At 42.5% G+C, this 23,649-nt stretch overlaps 2 protein-coding genes across 8 annotated transcripts in view; one reads left to right on the plus strand and one right to left on the minus strand.

Moving 5' to 3' along the window:
* Nucleotides 1-7,220, plus strand: part of MYH11 (myosin heavy chain 11) — a 55,209-nt gene extending 47,989 nt beyond the window's left edge. For 2 of the 4 annotated variants that reach the window (XM_014895225.2, XM_088174421.1), the window contains 7 exons: nt 336-424; nt 654-777; nt 932-1,140; nt 1,712-1,820; nt 2,406-2,578; nt 3,680-3,711; nt 6,528-7,220. In XM_014895225.2, the coding sequence (XP_014750711.1) occupies nt 336-424; nt 654-777; nt 932-1,140; nt 1,712-1,820; nt 2,406-2,578; nt 3,680-3,707 (732 nt within the window). In that variant the 3' untranslated portion in view covers nt 3,708-3,711; nt 6,528-7,220. The remainder of the gene's footprint in view (nt 1-335; nt 425-653; nt 778-931; nt 1,141-1,711; nt 1,821-2,405; nt 2,579-3,679; nt 3,712-6,527) is intronic. The other 2 variants (XM_014895207.2, XM_014895217.2) reach the window with 1 other exon arrangement.
* Nucleotides 7,221-8,385: 1,165 nt separating this feature from the next.
* Nucleotides 8,386-22,553, minus strand: NDE1 (nudE neurodevelopment protein 1). Of its 4 annotated transcripts, none has more exons than XM_088174422.1 (9): nt 22,490-22,553; nt 18,043-18,170; nt 17,315-17,468; nt 14,095-14,243; nt 13,655-13,791; nt 12,441-12,617; nt 11,936-12,027; nt 10,791-10,927; nt 8,386-9,746 (listed from the first exon to the last, which is right to left on the minus strand). In XM_088174422.1, the coding sequence occupies exons 2-9, from the start codon at nt 18,126-18,128 to the stop codon at nt 9,653-9,655; spliced, it is 1,026 nt and encodes a 341-aa protein (XP_088030548.1). In that variant the 5' UTR covers nt 18,129-18,170; nt 22,490-22,553; the 3' UTR covers nt 8,386-9,652. The 4 variants fall into 4 exon arrangements, with proteins under 4 accessions (XP_088030548.1, XP_014750733.2, XP_088030549.1 ...); XM_014895247.2 differs by having other exon boundaries at nt 22,338-22,498; XM_088174423.1 differs by lacking the exon at nt 22,490-22,553 and adding an exon at nt 22,196-22,290.
* Between the last annotated feature and the right edge of the window lie 1,096 nt (nt 22,554-23,649).

The raw sequence follows: 23,649 nt of genomic DNA on the forward strand, positions 1-23,649 counted from the left end.
GTACAGATCGCCAGCCTTAAAGGGAAATGATCTGTACAATCCAACACAAACTGTTTTCAATAGCAATAAATTCTTGAGGGCTTTGTGCTGTTATTCCTACCTGCATTAAATGGCCATCTTGTGACTAAAACAAATAAAAGAGAAACCTACTGACAGGCTGGATAAAGTGTATTCCATTGTACTTCCCTAGGATTTATGACACAAAAAGAATTTATTCTGTTGACAAAATAACCCATCTCAAACTAGCTTTAGAAAATTTACAGTCCTCTGAATCATGCTATAAGTATTTGAACATTACTTGTTTCTTTACTATGCTGCTTTTTCCATTTCTCTAGGACCTGGCTGCAGCAGAAAGAGCTCGCAAACAAGCAGACCAGGAGAAAGAAGAGATGGCAGAGGAACTTGCCAGTGCAGCCTCTGGGAGGTAGGGATACACCAAATTACACACAGGGCTCTGAACATGCTCCTAATGCTGCCAAGAGAAGTTTTGTTCTGTTCCCAACAGCCATCTGGTCCTGACAAGACAACATGCACACATATGACCACTTTCATTGAAATATCTAGTTCTCTGTCTGAATTATTGGCAGTTCATAATACAATCATAACACATGGTCAGAGCCATAACTACTCACTTTTTAAATTTAAATTTCCAGGACAAGCCTTCAGGATGAGAAACGGCGCCTGGAGGCAAGAATTGCCCAACTGGAGGAAGAGCTGGAAGAGGAGCAAGGAAACATAGAGGCAATGGGTGACCGCATGAGGAAAGCAGTACAGCAGGTACAGCTCATGCCAGATACGGCACTTTCTGTCTGTATTCCAGCAAAAGCTACTTGTGGTTCTGAATATCTGAAGGATTGCCATCTCAAATTGCCACCTGTCATTTGTCTGAAAGCATGCAACACTTGTGACAGCCTCCATTCCCATCTTGCAGGCAGAGCAGCTGAACAATGAGCTGGCAACAGAGCGCTCGACTGCACAGAAGAACGAACATGCTCGGCAGCAACTGGAGAGGCAGAACAAAGAGCTAAAGAGCAAGCTGCAGGAGATGGAGGGAGCTGTGAAGAACAAATTCAAAGCCACAATTGCTGCTCTGGAGGCCAAAATTGCTTCTCTCGAAGAGCAATTGGAACAGGAAGCCAGGTACTGGTCTCCCAGAGGGCACGGCTGTCTATTTATTGTTCCAGTTAATGAGATAGAAAATAAACAAAGGCAAGCAGGATTTGTGTCATCAGGCTCTCAGTGCCACTAAACTTGGTAAAGACTCTTTCTCATTTAACATTTCTGAGACATAAGGCAAGTAACTGGAGTTGCTACAGTTTCTGATTAAGATGTATTTTATCGCTGAAAAGTTCTACTGGTACCATAGGCAAGAATCTGCTCCCCTACATTTTAGAGTAATTGCCCTATGACTCTGCCAGGTTAATTGCCATAACACATTCTGCCACTTGTGGGATTATTCCTTGAGGACATCACCTCGTGTTTCAGAACACATCTCCTGGAGCACCTCTAGCATACAGCAGAGACATACATTTGGTTTTGTTTTGATCAGAAGAACATGCCTTAAAGTTTTCCTTAGAATTCACCTGTTAAATTCAGTAAGACCTTTAACATAGGGTTCCTTGGTGCAAGTTTCATGAGCCATGAGCCACAAGCCCAAGGCAGGTGGAGAGTACAGAGTTCCACATCACCAAACGCTGCCCTGTCATTGCAGAGAGAAGCAGGCAGCGGCCAAGACGCTGCGCCAGAAGGACAAGAAGCTGAAGGATGCACTGCTGCAGGTGGAGGACGAGAGGAAGCAAGCAGAGCAGTACAAAGATCAGGTACAGACTGTGTCACAAGGGTCTTAGTCCAGGGCACAGGAGTTTTTAGGTTTTGCCCTAAGAAAGGAAGATTGCACGTTGTGCCTCAACCAAATGTCCTTCTAGAAAGCAGACTGTATGCTTTGATCTGGGAGAGACATACAGTCCATTACTAAAAGATGGGACAATGTAATTCTTCCATGCTACATCAAGTGCCAAAGCCCAAGAGTCCTTGGTAATCAAGCAGATGCAACAGTCTGACTGCACAGCAATATACAGGACTGTGCACAACACTTATTACTTCATGAACAGAGGTGCTGAATGTATTTTACATTAAAATTTTAGCTTTATCTAATGCAAATCCATCTGCAAGCCCAAAAAGCAGAGGTAGGACTATGCAGAAAAGAAACAATGAGGTTGGGTCTGAATACAGTAGCTATCAGCAAAATGAACTACACAGCAAAGCTATTTTCAGGCTAGAAGCTTATATCTTTGATTTGAGTCATGTTTCAGTACAACTCTCAACCGAAGCATGAAATTAAAAAGAGGAATGCAAAGCTCTTAGATCCATTTTAAATCAAAGCATTACTCTGAAATTTCCCTTAGGCCGAGAAGGGCAACACACGGCTCAAGCAGCTGAAAAGGCAGCTGGAGGAGGCTGAGGAGGAGTCCCAGCGCATCAACGCCAACCGCAGGAAGCTGCAGAGGGAGCTGGATGAAGCCACTGAGAGCAATGAAGCCCTGGGTCGTGAGGTTGCAGCACTAAAGAGCAAGCTCAGGTACAGAACCCTTGCTTGGGATAGCCCCACTCACTGACAGCCCTGAAATTTAGAGCTGAACTACAAAAGTGGAAAAAAATCTGTCAGGTGAAGAACAGACAGATAATGCTGCGAAGTTACTCACTCCTTGTGTTAGCTTGGCACTCAGAACAAAAGGCTGAAGTCGGGAGTGAAGTGCATTTCACAGACTGCAGCAGCCTCAGGATTTCAGCTGGGCTGAACTGTGATACCATAGCACAGGCCTTACTCTTTCTTCTCTAATCAAAATCCTTTTGGCTTCAATTGGAACAGAATTAGGCTTGGTTGCTTTTGAAAACACCCCTTATATAATGGCTGTATCTATTTGTACAGAAGCAGTCACAAAAGTGTAGAAACGCTTGTGCTTTTCACACTTTCACACATGCACAACTCACACATAACGACTGTGAACAATCTTGTTCATCACAGGCAGTAAAAAGCAAAGCACATGAAATTATTCTTATTCCAAAGTCTCTTTGGAATTCACCACTGCGGGATTCAGTGTCATCAGACTAAGGAAAAGATTAAAATATCCCTTTGCATTTTCTTGTTAAAACTGCATGGGAAAAAGATAAAGCTGTGATCAGTCAGCTACATCCCTGAGTTCTGCACTCACTGGGTTTGAAAACGTGAGCTCGCTGAAATAAAGAGGCTGACTTATTAAGAAATTGCTCTATCTGCATCACTATACCATAAAATTTTGCCTTCTAAGACCAACAGTATGTCAGATGAAAAAAAAAGCACCCATCTATTTGTGTTCTCAAAGTAGTTTGCCAGAGTATTGACCAGTAACATGCTTCAGTGTTACTGGATGAGGATTCCCTTCAAAGTGAAGAGTTATGGATGGAGCAGCCTCTTCCATTAGCACCACCTTGGGTAGTTACATGCTCCTGGCTGCTTTATGAAGCAGTGGCTGTGTCCAGCCCTTTTACATAGAACACCATACAGCTCATTTTTGTTTTATCTAAATGTAATGTAATTGGCTGTAATGTACTTTGTTTAATTATTTAAAAGTAATTACCTACCTCTGATCATGACCATGTGCCTAGTATAACTGCCCAGGACTCTTTATCTCTGTTTCAGAGGGACACAGGAACCTTCGCATGACTAAGCAGGTACCATGCCTTCAACTTTGCAGCTAGCTTGTATTGCACAAATTTCCATTTTCTTTGGCCCTGGTTAAAATTATGTGAGGTTTCTGCAAACTGTGAAGGCTTGGATATCTTGGCATTAATTTGTTTTATCAAAAAAGACAAATATTACAATAATCTAGCTACCATCAGCTGTTCATCAGTGATACATCTTTCTTACAAGTAGGTTATGTACTGACATAGACTTACCAATGTTGCATTCTCACAAGCTCTACCAGAGTACCTAAGCAAGTACTCTGATTTTTTCTGCATGATTATTTTTTTGCACATCATCTTTGTGCACTGCCACGAAGAATAGATTTTTTTTCAAAAAAATACACCATTGATTAGTAAAATTTATTAAAAGGACTAATGAATATGGAGTGTCACAGCATGTCATTAGAATTTCACAGTATTTTTAGTGCCTACTGTAATGCTGACCTAAGGTAAGAGCCCATCTAATTCACCTGAGATTTGGGAAGACCTTACTTGCATGTGATTTATCACACACCACACAGTCACAGACAAAAGAGAAGGTCTTGCCTTTCATTGCAGAGCACCCTGTGCCTGTATTGCTTACAAAGAGTTATTACTGAGGCTTTTAGAGCTATTTTACAGATACTACATTGCTTGTTTACTGTATTAAAACATAGAGCACGGACATTAAAGCTGACACTGTAACCTAGCACAGCATTATGTTATACTTATTAGCACATTCTCTGAAGATAGGAATAATACCTGCACTGCAAAAATTAAAGAGCTATTGCCTTGTAATATTTGTATATTTTCTATTTTACATATGCTGGATTTTGCTGTGAATACACAAATATTTAAAGATGATGTCTTGTCCTTGCATGTGCCTTTTAGTCAGCCTAATATTTCCAGCTAGACTTACTCAAGCACCACTCCTGTAGCACTTGTTCAAAGGCAGATTAAATACAGAGGTCCTAAGCTAAGACTGGTGCTGAAGGCTTGTCCCAGATATAGACATTATTCTAAAGGTACTAATACCAATGACCACATGAATATTATGAAACACAGAAACTTCTTTAAGAGGAACAGATATAAACAAAAGGTTTTTATCCACAGGGTCAATACCAGTTTAAAAAACTAAGTTCATGCCTACTGCAACAGTTTAATAAGTGGTTAGTGTATGATAAGGAGTTCACTTTGTAGCCAAACAACAAGTGCACAGTTTGGTGAGACTCTTGCTGTTATTCCCCCCAGTCCCATGTTCTCTTACAGCACTTCAGTGAATTACTGCAGCACAAATGACTCATGAGTAACCGAGTCCAGACAAGCACAAGTCCAAGGGGGTGGAGAGCTCTTCCTTTATTAACAAGAATTAACAAATTTATTAACCTAATTAGAACTTACTTGCTAAATAACAACAGATCTCTGCTGCTGTAAGAGACTCTGCTGCTGGACCCTGCCAAGCACATACCAGGACAGGAATGACACACCCCTGTGTTCAATACATGCCATCAGCACCAGAACAACCATGGTTAATTAGCAGTAGATCTTACATGAAGTTTTATTAGCTAGCTAATTGCCTGCTCACACTGAAGTTTAAGGGCAGAATTACAGAAAACAGACTACATGTCACATTTCCATCTTGGAAATGCACATTGTGCCTCTGAGCTAAGTTAGTCCAGCCAATGTTCCTACCCTCTTCCCTCACACGGAAGATTGAACTTTGGACTTAAATAGCTGCTTCAGAAAGGGCACTGGCTTAGTCTTTTGCAAGGACAAGACGAGCCTTTAAATATTTATGCATGATTGCTGTACCCAAAAGTGCAGTCTTGGATCTATTTAACACCAAATTAGTATTTTTGACACAATATCCAGTGATCATTAATTTATTTTATTGCTTAAATCTGTGGTCTCAAGCCTTTACAAAGGTTTGCTTAATGAGGGGCAAGTGAGAGGCCATGCCACAAAACTGAAATGTTTGTAGCACATTAGAAATGGAGGCCATGGGACAAACCCATTGTCTGTCTCACTTGCTCACACCTCCCCAGAAATTAACCTTGAGGACCAAAGTGTCCCTGCCTTGGAATGTGCCTATGAAATATATGGGGATGGGTGGGAGATGGGAGAGGAAAAGGGGATAAAGTGGGAAAAGCATTTCCTGTAGGACACTTGCACTGCTAAGCATCAGTCCCTGGGCTACAACAGTTCCAAAGCAATGTTGGTTCTGTTTCCTCTCTCTGTTGAGGAGGAGACTGGAGTTAGAGGCTGGGTGTGCTCTGACCAGTGCAGCCTGTGCAGAGAGGAGCTGTGTGCTCAGAAATGCCTGCTGACATCCACAGCACTGCCCCAGGCCCAGGGCTCACTGCCCTTCAGGAACTGGTGGGCAGAAATTCTGTACAAACTGCTCTCTGCCTGCCCCTCCAGAGGGACAGCAGGGACACTCCTCTGCTGTGGTGTATGAGCAGTCCTTTCCTCCACTCCTTTCAAGTGCCTCCAGTTGCAGTTCCCATAGGGGAAAACAGTGAAATGAGGGGAAGAGTGGGGGTGATTTGGGGCTGATGAGACTGTTTAGAGGAGGACAAGGACACAAGCACAAGAACAGGAAACCCATCTTATTTCCACACAATTGGGAGTCTCAGTCTGTTCACAAATTACTATTACAAGTTACAGAAAAGAAAGTGGAATTAGAGGCCCACAGCTCTTGGGTTTTCTGCATGTAGAACCATCAGCCCCACAGGTCCTGTTACAAAACTCTGCTTATTTGTCAGGATTCCAAATAACCTAACACCTGATGGGTTTTTTCTATTTTTTTCCCCCTCTTACTGCAGGAGGGGAAATGAGCCAGCATCTTTTGCCCCACCTCGTAGATCTGGAGGCAGAAGAATAATTGAGAATGCAACAGATGGAGGTGATGACGAAATGGATGCAAGAGATGGAGATTACAATGGAACAAAAGCCAGTGAATAAACACGCTTTTAAAAATTGCACTGCAGCAAGGGAAGGGAGGGAGGACGATATTTAGCACTGTGTAAGTCTACTCTTAGTGTCAAGGTCACATACACCCACTCCTCTGACAGATAAAAGCACAACTGCCTTGTCTCCAATGTATAGATTGACGCTAAAAGTATGCCAAAACTTTTCTTACCATGAAGTGTAAAAGGTGGGGATTTTTAACAGAGTAATTCACTTTGTGAATCTTGCAGAAAGTGAGTTCTAGTAGCTCAAATGATTTAAATCCCAGTAAACTAGAGTCTACAGAGGATTTGTGAGGTTGTTGCAGGGGAAAAAAGGCATTGGTCAGTTAATCTTTTCTTAAACTTTCATTTTGTTTTGAGTATTCAATTAATATAGGGTTTTCTCCTGGTTACTACACCCCTGATGCACAATTCACAAGGTGGAAGTGCCTTTTTAATCACTTACTGAAAAATATCATTTGTTCAAATTAAGTCAACTGTTACAGTTTTATATGCACCATGGATGTGCTTACACACTAATAAAAGGCTATAAAAATGACTCCACTATTCTTGTGTACGGGTGTCACTTGAAGTGAAGGGGGGATGCAGCAGAGCTTCTCTAAAACTGAAATACTTCTTACAAAAGTTCACCTGTAATCATTAGAACAAAACCCTGACTTTCTTCAAAGTAATGCTTTTGGAGAAATACAAAAAAGTCTCTACACTGAGCTGGAAGTAAAACAGCACAACCATATGGAGTAGGTTTGATTCCCTCAGGGATTCACAGTGCTGAGGTGCCCTGGGATGCATCCAAGGGCTGACAGACACAGGACCTGCAGACTCACAGCACTGTGCTGCAGGAGCTGGAGAGCAGTGTGGGCACTACCTGTCTGTCTGTGGGCAATGAGCCCACCTTTTGATGTCTGCTCTGTGCAGAAATATTCCCAACCAAAGCCTCCAGAGCAGGCTGAAACCATTAGAAACAGCAGCCCACACTGAATGCAGGGATCCAAGCCAAGCTATTCTGCACTAAGGGATCGGCATGCAGTTACTTTTTATTTTTGGAGCACTCCAGCAAGACCACAACCTACTCCTGGGAGCTACCAGGACCTACCACAAACCCATGCAGCTCGAGCACTTTCAGACAGCAGCAGCTCTGTGGTCACACCGGGGCAGTAGGGAGCCATGCACAGCAAAGCAGGATGTAAAAATCACTCTAAATCCAGTGCAGAGAGCTTACTTGAGCCTTTGATTGAACAGCAAGTGAACCTGAAGCAGCGTGACTAAAGGGAGAGCAAATCATGCACAAACATCCATCTTGACAGCTAAAGCAATCATCTAAATCTAAGCATTGTTTCACAAGTGCAGAGATCATGAACTGGGGATTCAGACTAGGTACCATTCAGCCAGCAGAACCAGAGAATTCTCTCAGCTCATGAAAGAGTAAAGGAAGAACCTATTTAGAGCAATTAAGATGACAAGCTGAGCAGAGAGGGGTTAGGAGTTACTGGATAAGACTTGGCCATTGCTTGATCAAGCACAGAGCCCAGCTCTGTAAAGATGTTCAAGAGCTCACTGTCAGTGAGCATGCATATATGGGAACAAAGAGACAAGCTAGTCAAGATTTCATATTAAATGGTCTAAAGCACCAGTGCTTGGAGCAGAATCAGCAAACTGAACTTGTATAAACCACAGCAATAAGTTGCAAAAAAACTTAAAAAGCATTAACAACTCCCATTGAAAATAAGCTTTATTCTGCTCCCTAGTTAAATCAACTTCATAGGTGGACTGAGAAATGGAGGTCATCTGTGGTTTATATATTCTAGAGAAAGAGATGCCTCCTTTTAGAAGTGGTTGTTTTCACAGAACTTCTTGAAAAACAAAAACAAAAAAATCAAACCCATTTATGTATTCTTTTGTCCAGTAAGCTCTCCCCACCACCTGCCACAAAGAAAAAGAAAAAAACAAACCATAAAAATTATTTAGTCATGATTAGTTTTACAAGTACAGGCTTTCATTAAATACATTAACACTGGGAATGATTCTACTCCATTTAAAAAACAAATGCAGTAATATTCTTCGGAGGGAAAGATTATTTTAAAATAATTCTCTATTCATACACACTTCTCTAGCATAAAGGGGTTTTCAGGTTACAAAAGCATTTCTAAATTAGTAACAGCTGATACATTCATATAGAAAAATAAAACAATAAAAAATCACTAACACCCAAGGCACCTTATTGAAGGGAGGTTTGTAAAGCAGTAAAATCCACCTATCAAGATGTTAGAACTAGAAACTTGACCAGGTTTCACCTCCTACCAGACACTATGGGGTTAAAAAAAAAATACAAAAAGATGATGTCTACATGCTATTAGCTCTGGGATATCCTGAGCACTCTCAGCACTAGACATGTCTCACCTTTAACCATGACCTGTTCTGAATGAGAAATCATTGCTTACAGAAACATCTTGCCACTACAGAGGCAGCTTTTTGTGCAGCAACATTCTGGTCAGCAAACATCCCACGAGGAGCTGAGTAGCTTCCCTGCAGAAATACACCTTTCTCCACATAAAAACACTTCTTTAATTTGGGTGACTGCAGCACACAACACTCACGGTAGAAAGCAGAATTCCAGCCAGAACTGGTGGTGTATTGACACAGAAGGCCAAAGCCTGAGGAGCTGCAAAGTGAATATTGCTGTGTTTTAGGCAGAAGGACAATGGCTTTGGCAGTGTCAAAAGCAACCTTCAAGGAGCTATTTACAGTAGCTGATGCAGGAAGCAATTCCCAGCCCTGCACTGCCACAGACAGCATTGCTTTGTCACACTTTGTCATCCACAGAACTTGCCCAGAGGCCACTGGAAGCCACTGCCAACTGTGGCTTCTTGTTCAGTTCTCACCTACCCTGACACTGCTGTCTGCTTGCTCATTGATACTCTCTTTAAAACTAAAGTTTGAAATACACATTTCTTCTCCTTTCCCATAGCCAGACAGACTTTTCATAGCAGCATCTTGACAACACTTTGTGAGGGATGGCTCACAGGTCCTGGAATGTGTGAAGGCCTTGATCCAAACTCCAGGCGTTTCACCAACCTGCAAATGCAAAATTAGAGTCAGGGCATTTCTCACTCAGTGTAACCATGCTCAGAATAACTGCTCACTTCCAGAACAAAGCACTGAGCTGAGATCAGAGAACAGCACTCTAAGCATTGCATGAGCCCATTCCTTAACTGGGCTGAGTTTTCACTGTAACACAGGGCTCCTTTCCCTTTGAGTACAGGTGTTGGAATTTCAGTTTAGCATTGCAGAAGTAGATAGATAATCAGCTGCATGAATATGCAAATATATGGCCCCTGAGGCTTTCTTACAGGAGCTTTCATGAGGTTTCTCCCCAGGCTAGGAGAATGTGGAACATTCCTTCTAAACAACACCACTGGGCACCAGGACAAACCAGCACAAGGGTCTGGCTAAATAATTAAGTCTGAAACAAAGTGTACTATAAACACTTAATTTACACAGAACCTAAAGAATGTGCAGTACAGGATTGGCAGAGTTTAAGCAGACACTGAATGGCAATTTGCAAAAACCTTGCTGATTTTTCTTCATTTGATTAAAAAAAGACAACCAGTTCAAACATTCAGAGAAATTTGTATGTTGAGTAAGGTAACTTCCTATCAGCTGCCACTTAAAAACACATCTTAGCAACTGTAAAGCATTCTCAATGGACCCACTACTCACCTTTTTTCCCGTTCCCCCAGAAGTGAGAATCTTAACTATGATAAGGGAAGCCTCCCTACATGCTATAATATTCATCACTTGTACAAGAACATAAAGCATAAAACAAATTGAACCAATAAGCAAGAACTGTTGTACTTTGTCCCATTTAAATACTAATTTATAACTAAACACATCTTGCACTTGCTTCAGATTTGAGGTATTCAAAACTTGATTGCAGCTAGTGACTCCAAATATTAAACTGACCTGAAACATTCAAATCACAATCCTGAATAACTGAATTTCACATACTTTGAAAACAAATACATCTTTACCAAAATAAACACTTATATACTAAATACCAGTCCCCAAGTTCCAACACCAATAGCTGTCACTAAGACACCAGCAGAGCCCAGCACTCACCCTGTATCACACAGAGGCTGATGAGGACTCAGGCGTGTTTCAAGGACATCTCTGTTCATGTACATGGACACTGAAGGTCTGTTTGGAGACTGGTCATACACAAAGTTTCGGCAAGATGCAAGCTTGGACTCCAAAGCCTGAAGTAAACAGATGAGGCAAGTGTCAGATTGACCATTCTCTTTCAGAAGATGGCATTGTGGCCCACCAAAGTGGCACTGAAGTGTGTGGGTTTGGGGTATTTTTCTTTCTTTAAGTGAGCTGTCCAGTAGAGGAACCTGCTAGACCCCAGTCAGCCACATGAGTTCTGAATTTGTGAAGAGATGAAGGCAGTCATATCTCTAAAGATGAATCTGTTTCTCTAAGGATCTGATGCTCTTTACCAGCAGGAACACAAAATCTTCACTTTCCTCAGAGATTTTTACATCTTTCTTACAGGCATAAATTTTTAGATTACTAAACATTCATATGAGCTCTCAGCTTCCTTAGATATGTGTTAGGTGGTACCCCAGAAGGAATGAGCCACAGATATCCTATTCTCCATCACATGCTCCCATTCTAGATCACTCCACCTTTATCGAGATGCTTTTTGGCCTTATCAGTTCTGCAGCCCAGCCCATCAAAGTCTCATACAAATGCTTGTAACAACACAGCACTGAGGCATGAGGAATGAAACATAAGTAGTGGGTTAACTTCTCCATCATCAGCACTGCCTTAAATATCAAACTACAGCTTAGCAGGACATTAGCCCTTGCTCAAAAGACCACTGGACTCTTAAGGCAAACTTCACCAGAAGCCTTTTGGACAGCAGGTACCAGCCTGCTAACTTCTCTGCTTTTCATGGGAACAGGTCCCTTCTCAATTTACTCAAGCTAACTTATTTTTTGTGCACATGCACTTCCAGAAATTCAGAGAGGGAGATCTTATCCCCATCTGAATGAGAACTTAGAAAAACAAGTACGGTCCATTTTTATTTGGGGGTTGGTCAGAAACATTTGCAGTCCAGACCAATCCCAAGGCCACACTTAACTAACCTGGGGGCAAGAGACTCTTTTCAGTCTCCCCTGAACAGCAGCACAAGTAGGGCTGGCCACAGTTTACAAGAGCTCCAGCTTTCCAAAAGCATTGCCTGGCAGGTAATCACTCACCCCCACTTTTCGCAGCAAGTCTCCCACAATATTAAGTGCAGAAATTCTTGCAGCTGGTGTGAGAGGGGTTGCACCATAACTGTCCTCAAGACCTACACAGCAGGTTAAAGAAGGATATGTTACTCATGGAAAGAAAAAAAAAAAATTGCATGCTGTCTTAGAGAAGACAATTCAAGGAACATGATTAAGGATCACAGGTTTTTACAAACCTTTCCCCTAATTAGACCAACATCTCTAGGACAGTTGTGAACTAATAGAAAGTCCCAACAGCTCATCTTATCCCTCATTATTATCAGACAGTTCAAGTCAATTGGAAATGAACAGACTATGAATAAGTTCAAGAAAATCCCAGTCTATCAATACAGAGACCATGGTGATTTGATTTAGGTGACACTACACTACACACTCAATTCTGTGGCTAAAGGGAGAATTAAAGGAAGGGAGCAAACTATAGCAAAAACAAGAGCAGCAAATGGCATTTGAGAGCTGTTTCCCTGGCAGTCACCTCTCCTGTACATCCCAGAGGTGGGTATGCTCATGGGTGTCCGGCGCATCGCGGGTGTTGAGGGCACAGATAAGGAGGCCTGAACTGCAGTGTCTGTTCTTTCTGCTTCCAGGGGAGCTCTCATTGGTGTTTTGGGTTTCTCCTGTTTCTGCTGTACTGCAAGCTCTTGTCGTAGATCTAAGAAGAAAGCAACACAAAGCAAGTGCTGGAGTATGCAACCACTAAGATAAAAACAGGAGGTAATCTTTTGCTCAAAAGATTTTTCTCCTCATGGCGGTGAGGTAAAGTCACTTATCCCTGCAGAAGATTACTCCAGGCACACCTGGATAGTCCAGATAATAAAGGTCTTTCTAAGATTGTGACTCAAGATGTTTTAGTAGCGTTAGTTCAGTTATTATTACCTGGCTTTGATTTTCAAACCCCTTCACAAAGCTCCCCTTCAGACACGGAATTAACTCCTTTCCAAATGTCACAGGCTGGTAAGCAAAGGCACGTCAAGTCCAAGGCTTGGCAATTAGCACACCTTGGCTACCTCCTGGCTCCCTGCAAGGCTGAGATCCTACCTATTGAACCCTTTTCTATCCTCGTTTCCCACCTGAACTTGTGCTGAGGCCAGGTGGAAGCCACATCATTATCTAATCAAGGGACAGAGCACTTCTGTCCCACAGCCTGGCTGTAGCTTATGGATGGATACCACTCAAGGGCACAGAATCCAAGATCTGAAAACAGACATTTATCCAGCTCCAGGATATCTCTTCTCTCACCCAGCCTTGTAGACAGGCAGCAAAAAGCTACTGCATTCCAAGGCAACCAGAACTCAGTCACAGCCCTCCTGTTTTACTTCCCTATTAGTGCTTAACTGACTCCACTTTCCAAGGCCAGGAAACAATGAGGTTAATGTGTATTAAAGCTGACCTTCATAGGAAGCCACACCAGCACATGCCCCAGCTGGACTGGCTCAACTCCCTGAAGCTCTGATTAGGAGAAGGCTGGAACAGACTTTTGTTTCTGTGACTGCTCTGAAACAATGCCAGGAGTTCAAGGAGTGGGGACAGAACATTCTTAAGTTTTCCCACTTGTTTCTACATTTTCAGATAGCAGGTTTTAAAGAAGCAAAGTTAAAAGCCCAGCTCTAAGGCATAAGGAGAGGACTACAAGGAGTCCTACAAACGAGTGGGAGAGAAAGGAAAAGATACAAGTAATTTCTGTTTAACCTCTAGCTTCATCTTTCAGGCGCTGCACAGACTCCAGAAGGTTTTCTTTCTCATCCAGCTCACTCTCCAGAAAAGCGTTTCTTTCAATAGCTTGGTTTAAACGCTGCTCAAAATCCTCCAGGGACATTATAGTGGCTCTGAAAGAGTGCATTAGGTGTCACTACCAGATCCTTCAAGAAAACGGACACTAGCATTTTTGTTTGGTTGGCTTTGTTTTATTTTTTTTTTTATTTTAGTTTGTAAGATATGAAAGAGTGCAGTCAGGGGAGTGAAAAAGGTAAAAAAAATTATCACATTGTCCATCTGCAATAAATCTCTTCAACACAATCATCAGACAAGTAATAGTTCAGAATGTCAATGCTAACAAATACTGTCACAAACAGCTCAGTGCTTGCAGGACAGAACAGAGGTGGGGAAAGAAAACACAAAAAGCAGATCACCTTTTTGCTCTTTCCAAATCATCATTTTCTTGCTCGAGTTCTCGAATGTATTTCTGAAGCTGCTCTTTAATAGCTCTTGTCTGTGCCAAGTCATCTTCCAGTGCAGAGATTTGCCTGTATCCTTCCGAATGCTGCATTTCAATCTTCTCCTACTCAAAGGCAAAACAAACAGCACAGCGGGTACTTAACAACACATGTTCTCTTTTTGCAGCATTGTCTGAGCCCTGTGAAAGGCAGAGACAGATGCTCTGAAGATTTTTGAGAAACATCACTTTACATATGGTAAAATGCCAACAAATTCAACTGCTCGCATATTTCTGGGCTGCCAGCAGACAAGAGCTCTTCTTGTCACTCTTTATCAAACAAAAATTCTGGGGAACAGCTCCCAACACTCACAGCACAGGGCCATTCCTTCCCTCTCCCTGATTCAGCACAATTTCTTAGCAGGACACAAGAGAAGCCACTTATTTTCAACCCTAATATGAAGTCAGGCTTATTTAGGAGCCAAAGTAACAAGAATTAAAAAAAAATTCCAAATGTGACCCTAAAAATGCTGCTGTGTGTAAATAAGCAAGATTCTGCACTGCACATGTGGTTTTATTTGCCCTAAGCAGGTTCAGAATTCTAGATGACAGAACATTCCAGGTACAGGTACACTTTGGATGGGAACCTAAACCAAACTCTGTCTCCCTCTAAACCACGTATACAAGGGTACATTTAAGACAGGCATAGGCAGGGAGAAAGACTTAGCTTCCACATCAGATCTCTCTCTCCTGCACTGCCACTAAATGTGGAGTTAGTTCCACAGTATGTGACATGGGAAAGCTCTCCCATGTGACAGGGAAAGCTCCACAGCACACTATCACAATGCTTTATACTCAACCACCATGCTACCAGACCACTTCAACATGCCAGAGGTTTTTTGGAAGCTCCAAGATTGCTTTCTAAGCAACATTCCTGAACTGCTCTCCAGACAGAATTCAAGCACAAAACACTTGAAGTCACTGGAAACAAATCCATGCACTGGAATTTGAAAACCATGGCAAGTAGTCTTGTGTGAATGATTATGTGAAGACAGCTATTGTAGCACATGAAGTGCACAGACAAGGAGGAGGGAAAGAGATATCTATCCTGAACTCACAAATCCTTATTTGACTGCAGCGTGGTAACACTGCTGTAATTCCAAATCTCTGAGACACAGATAAGAGCCTCTAAGCTCCAAGAGGCAGATTACTTTCAATGAGTTTCTCAGGACTCTCTAAAGTAACCCCCCAAAGCACTATTCCCATCAGTTTTTAGGTAGTGTGAGCTCTGATTCCTGAGGGGCAGCAGGCACACACACTGGGCTGGTCAGCTCAGAGCCACAAGCTGTGTGGGCCTGGCAAAGTTCACTGGTGTTGACCTAGATGCAGATCCCAACCCTGATGGGCTCAGTTAACACTGCTGCTCAATAGCTCCGTGAGATTAATGCTTTGCTCTTGAATTGATTCAGATAAAAGACCAGAACTGCAAGGTCTGAGTCTTTGTTTTTAGCCAATTGTAATAAACTATCAGCTGATCTGGCCCTCAATGGTGGCTCTGTTCCTTAACTGCACACTGTTACTGCAGTTTTCAGGCTGCATGAATAGCCAATTGTTGAATAGTTTATTTTAAGCAGAATGTATTTTAAGAAAGTTATCTACTGTGAAGAATAATTTCAAATTTTCTAAAATATGGCCACCCTCCACTTTTTGAGGCTCTGTATTGCTTCTACTATGTTCATTCTTCACTGTTTTGCCTGGTTCACTGGCCCTTCCTCTCATTCCAGCTACTCTAGAGAAAGAAAATAGTCTACACACTCCTCAATTAAATGAACTATGGGTTTTATTTTTAAAACTTTTGTCTTCTCCCCAAACCCATCAGCTTCCATGGGTTTATGCAGCTACCTGGAACAGCAGACCAATACTCCATATAACATGCACAACATTTAATATTTCTAAGGTGCTACAAAAAGAACAACAAGGATTAAAACAACATAAATACAATGAAACAAGTCTTGGAGGTTTTGCTATCAAAAAGCAGGGAGTGGAAGAAATGGCTAAGCTGGTGCTAGAGGGACAGGACATCTGCCTAGAACAGAACAGTATTTACTTAAGACAGGAATTTGGACAACAGTTTAAACAAAAGGCATTGCAAACCTGGATTCATCCGGTGATTAATCACTTATACAAATACCTTCACTCCTATTAGCTCATTATTGCACTCAATTGAATAGAAGAAGTGTAATTACATTAATCTCTGCTTCCACAGAGATTGAATTAGCTCTACAAAACACAAGTGTAGTATTTCTTGGGTGACTGTAACTCATCTGTAAACAAAAGGCCTAAATTAAAACTTTAACAGTCACACCAATTTCAGTGACTTTTTTTTTTTTCCAAATTTAAGAGAATTTATCAGTATTTTCCGAACCTGTCAATCAGCACAGCACCATCTTTGAGAGACTGAAATGAGGCACTCACCACTCCCCATACTCTAGAAAGCTTCATTGTTTCTTAAGCCACTGTGTTAAGAAGCCCCATCTCAATAGGTTCATATCCTTTATGTTTTATAGTTCTGGAAGCTGATGCCTTTCTGCTGGTTCTTAGTTTCACAGAATGCTAACCAAGTGCAAAGGACAGACAGATTCAATAACAAAACCACGACTGAAACTGTTTTATGACTCTCAATTCTATGTGTTACCCACCAGCTGCTGCTTCCCAGCTTATCTGAAATGTCAGATAATAAATAAACAACTATGTAAAAAGGGTTTAAAACTGAGTTTCCTCACATAATACAAAAACACAGCTGCAGTGTTTGTGCTTTGATTGTTCTGCAATATTATCTGTGACTGCATGATGCAGACAGCAAGAAAGCAATGAACAAAGGCACTAAATAGATGGGAGAAGGAACAGAAGAGCAGCTCTCGTGTTCACACTTAGTCTCCACTCCACTGTGGACAATTTTCTCCCGTCTGAAATCTACCCTGAGACACAGCCACAACCTGTGAGCAGCACTCCAGGGACACTACCCAGGAATCCTGAGAACAGACAACAGGTTGGCATTTCTTGACTTTTCAAGACTTTCCTTTCTGCAGTCTTCATGTCAATTTTTCTGTAAAGCTGAGGTGACAGCACGGGGCAGTCTGCAAACACGTGCCCCGTTCACTGAGGATGTGCACACACCATGGACCCGCAGCTCTCACCTTCACTGACTCCAGCTCCATCCGCAGACGGTTGTTCTCTGACAGGAGCTCTCTGTTCCTGGACTCTGTTTGCTGCAGCTGAGTCTCCAGTTCAGCCTCATACTCTCGGCTCCCCTCTTGGAATTCACGCAGCTCCTCCTGTGTATTCTCAGCACTACAGAGACATTCCAGCAACACAGAACTCATGATAATGAACAATTAAAAAAACATCCCTTACACTCAAGGTAAAAACAGCACTGCTCTTGAACACAGAAGGCTACATGCCCTTCTCCAACATATGTATTCAACAGGAAGAGAAATATATATGCAAATGTTTCCTGCCAAGCATGGGAAGTCATCCCATAGCAAACTAGTGAACAAATAAGAAAAGTCCAAAAAAACAGGAAAACCCCAGAGTTTGTCTTCACACTGTAGATGCTGAGGATATGTGGCATCTCTTTAGTTTGTCAATTGTCCATTCAATTTGTTTGTCAAATGTGCCATTGCACATTTATCCCATTATTCAATTCTACTATTTATTTGGAAATATCAACAAAGCCGTTATTGATTAGCAACAAAAAGTGAGGAACAGAGAGAAAGATGAAAGGAAGTGTTTTATATTCTTGAACAATTCTATTGAAAAAAATACTCCAGCAAGCTAAACAAGCAACAATGAAAAGATCTGTGTCTTTGCATGAAGTGTTATGCACTTTATCCAGACACTTGGAGTAATGAAGCCACTGCCTTACCACTGCTTGTATTTCATAGCCAACTCCTTCCAGTATTTGGTTTCCTCTTCTACTGAGCTAAAGTGATGTCCTTCTGAGTCTTCCATAATGAGTCCTCAAAGTTTAAAACTCCTGTTTCATTTTCCCCCCTGAAAAATGAAAGGGTCAAGCATAAGAACTAAGGCAGTGAGCAGCCTGATCCTCCTTGCTGCAGAGCAGAACACCCCTCCTCCCACACAGTCACTGCTCACCTGGAGACCAAACCAAAGACCGGCCTTGACAGGGCTCTGCCAGACCATAAATGTGAAAGAAATTCCTGCTAAGTCACCTTCCCCAGGTCTCCCAAAGCTGCTGCAGGCTTACACCACATTCCCAGCAATGAGCATCTTCAGCACCTCTAACTACACAAAACCCCAAACTGAGCTGCAGCTGTGCCAGTGCACAGAGAACACAAGGGAAAGAAGACATCTGGGGCACAACTTCAGCTCCAAACACACTGCAATTCACCAATCCTAAAGACACCTATCATGAAATCAAAGAGAAACTTCAAAGAGACAGAAATTAGGTACTCAAGATACTAATTTCCTGAGTTAACATTTACAGGAACACATAAGCTTTTTATGGACATAACTGCTGGACACATGAAAAATTTCTTCCTAGGTCAACACAGATAAAGCTACCCAACTTTAAATCTGAAATATCAAAATCCATGTATGGCTACAATATATCTGGATACCTCAGAGAGCCTTGGGAAAAGGGAGTAAAAGCTCCCCAGAGGTCTTATCAGGATACTACTGGCTGGGTTAAGTATGCAGATAAAATTGCAGCAATCCAGCTGTCCCTGTGCCAGCACAAACCTGGTCACAAGACACAGTCCCAACTGGGACACATGAAAGAGCCACAGGAGAATCAAGAACCTTAAACTGGTCACTCCCACTTGAGGACTTAAGTATCTAAACACCACAATTAAACGAAATAAATGCCCTCTGTAAAACGGCTCAGCAGTAAACATCATTGCACACGAATTAACTCTTGACAATGGAGAAACATCAAACCTAGTGCTCTACATAATTTGCCCATGTCCAGCCCTAGGTGAAGCAAAGATTCCACTCAGACATTATCAATTTAACCAAATTGATATCAAATAAGAAACCAAATAAGATCGAGAATAGCAAATAGAGGTGGAATTGAACAATTCATGACAGTGGCAGTCGTCAGAATACTGCAGCACAGAAATCTAATGACTGAAGAAACACAGTTCTACCAAGTTCTGACTCCAGTTCTGGTGAGCAAAACATTTCCTAGAGGTAATTCTGATGGAACAAAGAAGGGATGGCTGAAACCTTCAAAGACAACTTAGATGTCAGCCCTGCCTTCTACTCTTATTTATGACACTCATAAAATAGTGGAGTAGACCCTCTGAGCAACATGTCTTAGCTAAAGAAATGTGCATACACTGCACATCCATTGAACTCTATGGAAGAAAATATCTTTAACCTGTGTCAAAACTTTCCTCTCAAAAAAATCATCTGGTATAAATAGGATTGAGTAATAGCCACCTATTTAGAAACTCTACTGAGACAAACCTAAGTAGCTCTTACCTCTACTATGGACAAAAGTACTCAAAGTAGTCTGGCAATCTAAAGGCCAATTCTTACATACCCAAGCAATACCACAAAGCCCAATTCCTCTTCACAGCCCAAGTAATTACCAGATTATTGAGCAAGGAGTAAGCAGAGTCACAGCTGAGTGGGGCTGTGACTGCATACCTCAGTGCATAGTATCAGCTACACACTCACAGAAATTACACTGTCATTTAAAAGGGGAGTTGGCAGGTAAAGAGAAAAGCTACTAAGCCTTAGTTTTTATAATTGAGTTTGACACAAAATGTTCATTAGACAAAGCTAATGTGTTCCTTCAAACAAATAAAAGCACCATATAATGAATTGACACATTTCCAGCATTAGGTCTCAAGACTAAAGAATGCACTGGGCAAAAAAAGAGGAAAAGGAGTGTGAGCAAGGAGTGAATTTTCAGATAGTACTCTTGCCCATTAAAAAGAAAATCATGACCAAGCATAATTAACATTCTTGACCTAGGATAGTTTATGTCACATCTACTCTGTTATTTTTAAGTGAACTGAAAATGCCTTTGATGTTAATAAGCATGTCCTTCTGCTCAAGGCACTGTGTATACATACACCAATCCTTGCAGCACACTTGTGAAGAAAAAAATCCAAAAAGGATTTTTTTCTGACACAACCATTATAATAAATCCAATATCTGTGTTTGGACCATCAACAAAAATAATTCAGGAAAGATAAAGATGAACTGCAAGACATTTTGCTCTGAAAAGCTTTCAAACAACCTTTGGAACCAAAAGACAGCTTCCATCAGCTTCAAAATCTTGAATATGCTCAGATCTGGCTCCTGTGTTTTCATATTGCACTTTGGAAGAACTAAAAGACTGTAGTAATTGGCATTTTTTTATATTGTGGGCCCACATAGAGAAGAACTTTCCTTAACTGATCCATACAACCCATAATACTTTCAGAGAATTCTGTGAACATTCCCAGTAGCCCAAAGGTGCTGCACCCTTCAGTGCCAGGTGTGTGTGTGTAAACACGAGATTATAGGCCCACTGAGGACATCATTCATTAAGGGCTCGCTCTGCTTCATGGTTACCATTACTAAATAGTACTTGTAATTTAAAATTAATTGTTCAACTGCAAATACATGGAAGGACAGTGGACCTGTATTTATTCCAGAGATGTGGCTACTGTCCAGTGCCACAGGCACATGTTTTTTGCTGCAACATTCAAGGAAGACCTGATAGAGTGCAGAGAAGGAAACTATCTTAGCTCAAACTAAGCTGGGATTTTCAAACTAATCAAAGCTGAAAAATACAAACTTAAACTGAAAAGAAAAAATCCAAGTTTAAGAAAAAGTATTAAAGCTTTTAAAATTGTTTTTCTGAAATTTGTCCAAGAAGAGCACAAACAGAAACCATGTAAGTTTTGTTAAGCTACCTGTAGAAAGGCTCGGGCTATGATGGGTTTTCACCTGCTGCTTTCTCCCCTTGATTTTTAATAACTTGGGGACAACATGCAAAATGCCTGAAGAGAAATATCAGAAACTCCTCGTTGTCTGGGCTCACCACAAAAGCAGGGAGAGCAAAGGGGGGTAAAGGACGTTTTAGACTGCTTTTTTAAACAGTGAGAAAGGTGGGAAGAACGAGGAGAGAGAAAGTCAGAATCTGCAAGAGGCACACATCGGCTGCACCTTGCTTGTTTTTGCACACATGAAGCCAGAAGAGACATCTGGCCAGGCGTCCTGGAGCACAAACTGCTCCCAGGCATTACAAACCTCCACATCATGCAGGAAGTGGAAGTGATCATGGGTGGGGACTGGAATTTTGCAATGAGGAAAAAAACACGGCAGCATAAATGCTGTTGAAAACAATTGCATACCAGCGAGAGCAGAATTGCAAATTCCTAAGGAAAAAGCAAGTATCAAGAAAAGCAACACACACAATTATTGAAGGAACTTCAATTTGGGGAATCGGTCTGAATTCACCCAAACTCATGACGGCCCCAAGGCTGAAACAATCCTAGAACAAAGGACTCAAAACAACCCTGATACTGAACTTTTTTCGTCACAAAAGAACATTTAGCTCGGTGAACAATGTCTAATATCCAAGTCAAAGAAATTAATATTGTAATAAAAAAGTAAAACAGTACCACAACTGCTACTGAAATATCCACGATAGAGATAAAGCTCCTATTAGATATTTTTCTTCTTAAATGTAAACCAAAACAAACCACCTCTTTGCTTCCAAAAAGTAGCTTTCTCATCGTACGAAAATCAGATTTGCTTAAAATATTCCCCTTGAAAGGGTCTTCCTGTAACGGATGGGCCTGTTTTCTTTTGTTTAAGCCATACAAAAGAAAAACATCACAAAAGAGAAAGAAAAGGGAGAGGTCACGGGAGCACCAGCATTACTACAGAATCCCACAGCCAGCACTGAAAAGTTATCAGCTTCTCCGGGGCTTCTCTACCAAAAAGCTGAATTCAGCAAAACCCTCCTCTTGTCAGTAACCAGCACAGCTCCGAGACTTCCAACTTTCAGTGAGTCCCAAGGAAACTCCGCACTTTTCTCCGCTGAAACGCCTGACCTTAATGGTTCCAGCTGCAAGCCAAGAGGTCAGCGGGGCAGCGCTCCCCGGTCCCATTCCCATGCACAGCACGGAGCTGGGCGGGGGCTAAACCAGCGGCTACGGCTCCCACGCTCGCTCCCCGCCCCACCAGAGCCCACACCAGCAACTCCAGAAGCAGGAGGAGGTTCAGGTCCGCACGGGGCCGCAGCTGGGCAGGGTCCGGTGTCCCTGGTCCCGTGTCCCCGGTCCCCTATCCCGGTCCCGCTGCCCCGTGCCGTGCCGTGCCGTGCCGTGCTCTCGCCGGGCTCTTACCGTGCTCCCGCCGCACCCGCACCGCCGCTCCCGGCCCGGCCGGTGCCGCCGCCCCATTGGCTGCCGGTCACGTGCCGCGGGGCGCTCCGCCAATCAGCGCCGCCGGAACGCGCTTCGGAAACTTTGGTGACTTTCAAAAGGCGCCGGGGGGCGGCGGCTGCGGCCGCTCCTGTCCCGTTCTCATTCCCATTCCCGTTCCCATTCCCATTCCCGTTCCCATTCCCATTCCCGGCTCTCCTCAGCCTCACTAAACTCCCCCGTCCATGCTCAATGACCTACAGTCACACGCACAAGGCTCTGCATCTTCTGAGGTATACACCAGCGCGTGCCGTAATTTTAAAAGCGTGATCGACCTTAAAATTATCTGAAAGAGGAAAAGCTTTACGTTATTTTTTTTTCTCAATTCAAAAGACCTCTGCTGCAAAAGCAAGCAGCGGGACAGTGCCCGTATCTATTTTTAACGCCAGCCCAACATATTTAGACCAAAGTGCCCTTTTCCCAACCAAGGACAGGTTTCTGTGCCGCAGTCTATGAAATATTAGACACTTCCACTCATCTCCATCCCAGCATGATGTCATCATTCCAGAGAACAATCCCTGGCATCCGCAGGGCACTGGCGACAATGGGGCAGAGCTCAGTGCAGCCCGTGAATTCCTTACCGTGCAGGATCTGTAAAAGGGACACGAGCTCTGCAGAGCTTTCTCAAGCGCCCCAGGTGTGTTCCTACCAGCCGTGCACACAAACATTCGCTCATTAGTGGTGCCTGGCATTTGTTTCCGGAGCCAAAACAACAACACAAATTATCACACGTGTATCAGCGCGGCCCGCACAGGCAGGGCCATGTGTCACCGAGTGTCACCTCACAGCCCGGCAGCGCCTCCCCAGCTGCTGCTGATGGCACCCACGGCAGCAGCCCGGTCCCAATTTCATTTTCCTCTGATGTGACACCAGGCCTGGAGCACAGTCTGGCTCTGAAAACACTTGTCTATACTGGAAATACTCCTCTCCCAAAGGCTTTGTAAGGCTGGGACTGTAAATAAGAGGATGGATGCTTTTCTACAAATATTACACTAGAAGGAATCTGTCCATAACTCAGACAACTTTAACTGAAAAGGGTGAGCAAAACTATTCTGCTTTCTTATCAGGCATTCAGCAAAATA

This window comes from Sturnus vulgaris, chromosome 16, assembly GCF_052056855.1.
Source record: "Sturnus vulgaris isolate bStuVul1 chromosome 16, bStuVul1.hap1, whole genome shotgun sequence".
Taxonomy (NCBI): domain Eukaryota; kingdom Metazoa; phylum Chordata; class Aves; order Passeriformes; family Sturnidae; genus Sturnus; species Sturnus vulgaris.

What these genes read in the sequence shown, in the direction of transcription:
- NDE1 (XM_088174422.1), bottom strand. Translation starts at nt 18,128, where the DNA reads ATGGAAGACTCAGAAGGACATCACTTTAGCTCAGTAGAAGAGGAAACC. An exon ending in GCTATGAAATACAAGCAGTG is followed by an intron (nt 17,469 to 18,042) that starts GTAAGGCAGTGG and finishes ATGTCTCTGTAG; the next exon opens with TGCTGAGAATACACAGGAGG. An exon ending in GATTTGGAAAGAGCAAAAAG is followed by an intron (nt 13,792 to 14,094) that starts GTGATCTGCTTT and finishes GCACTCTTTCAG; the next exon opens with AGCCACTATAATGTCCCTGG.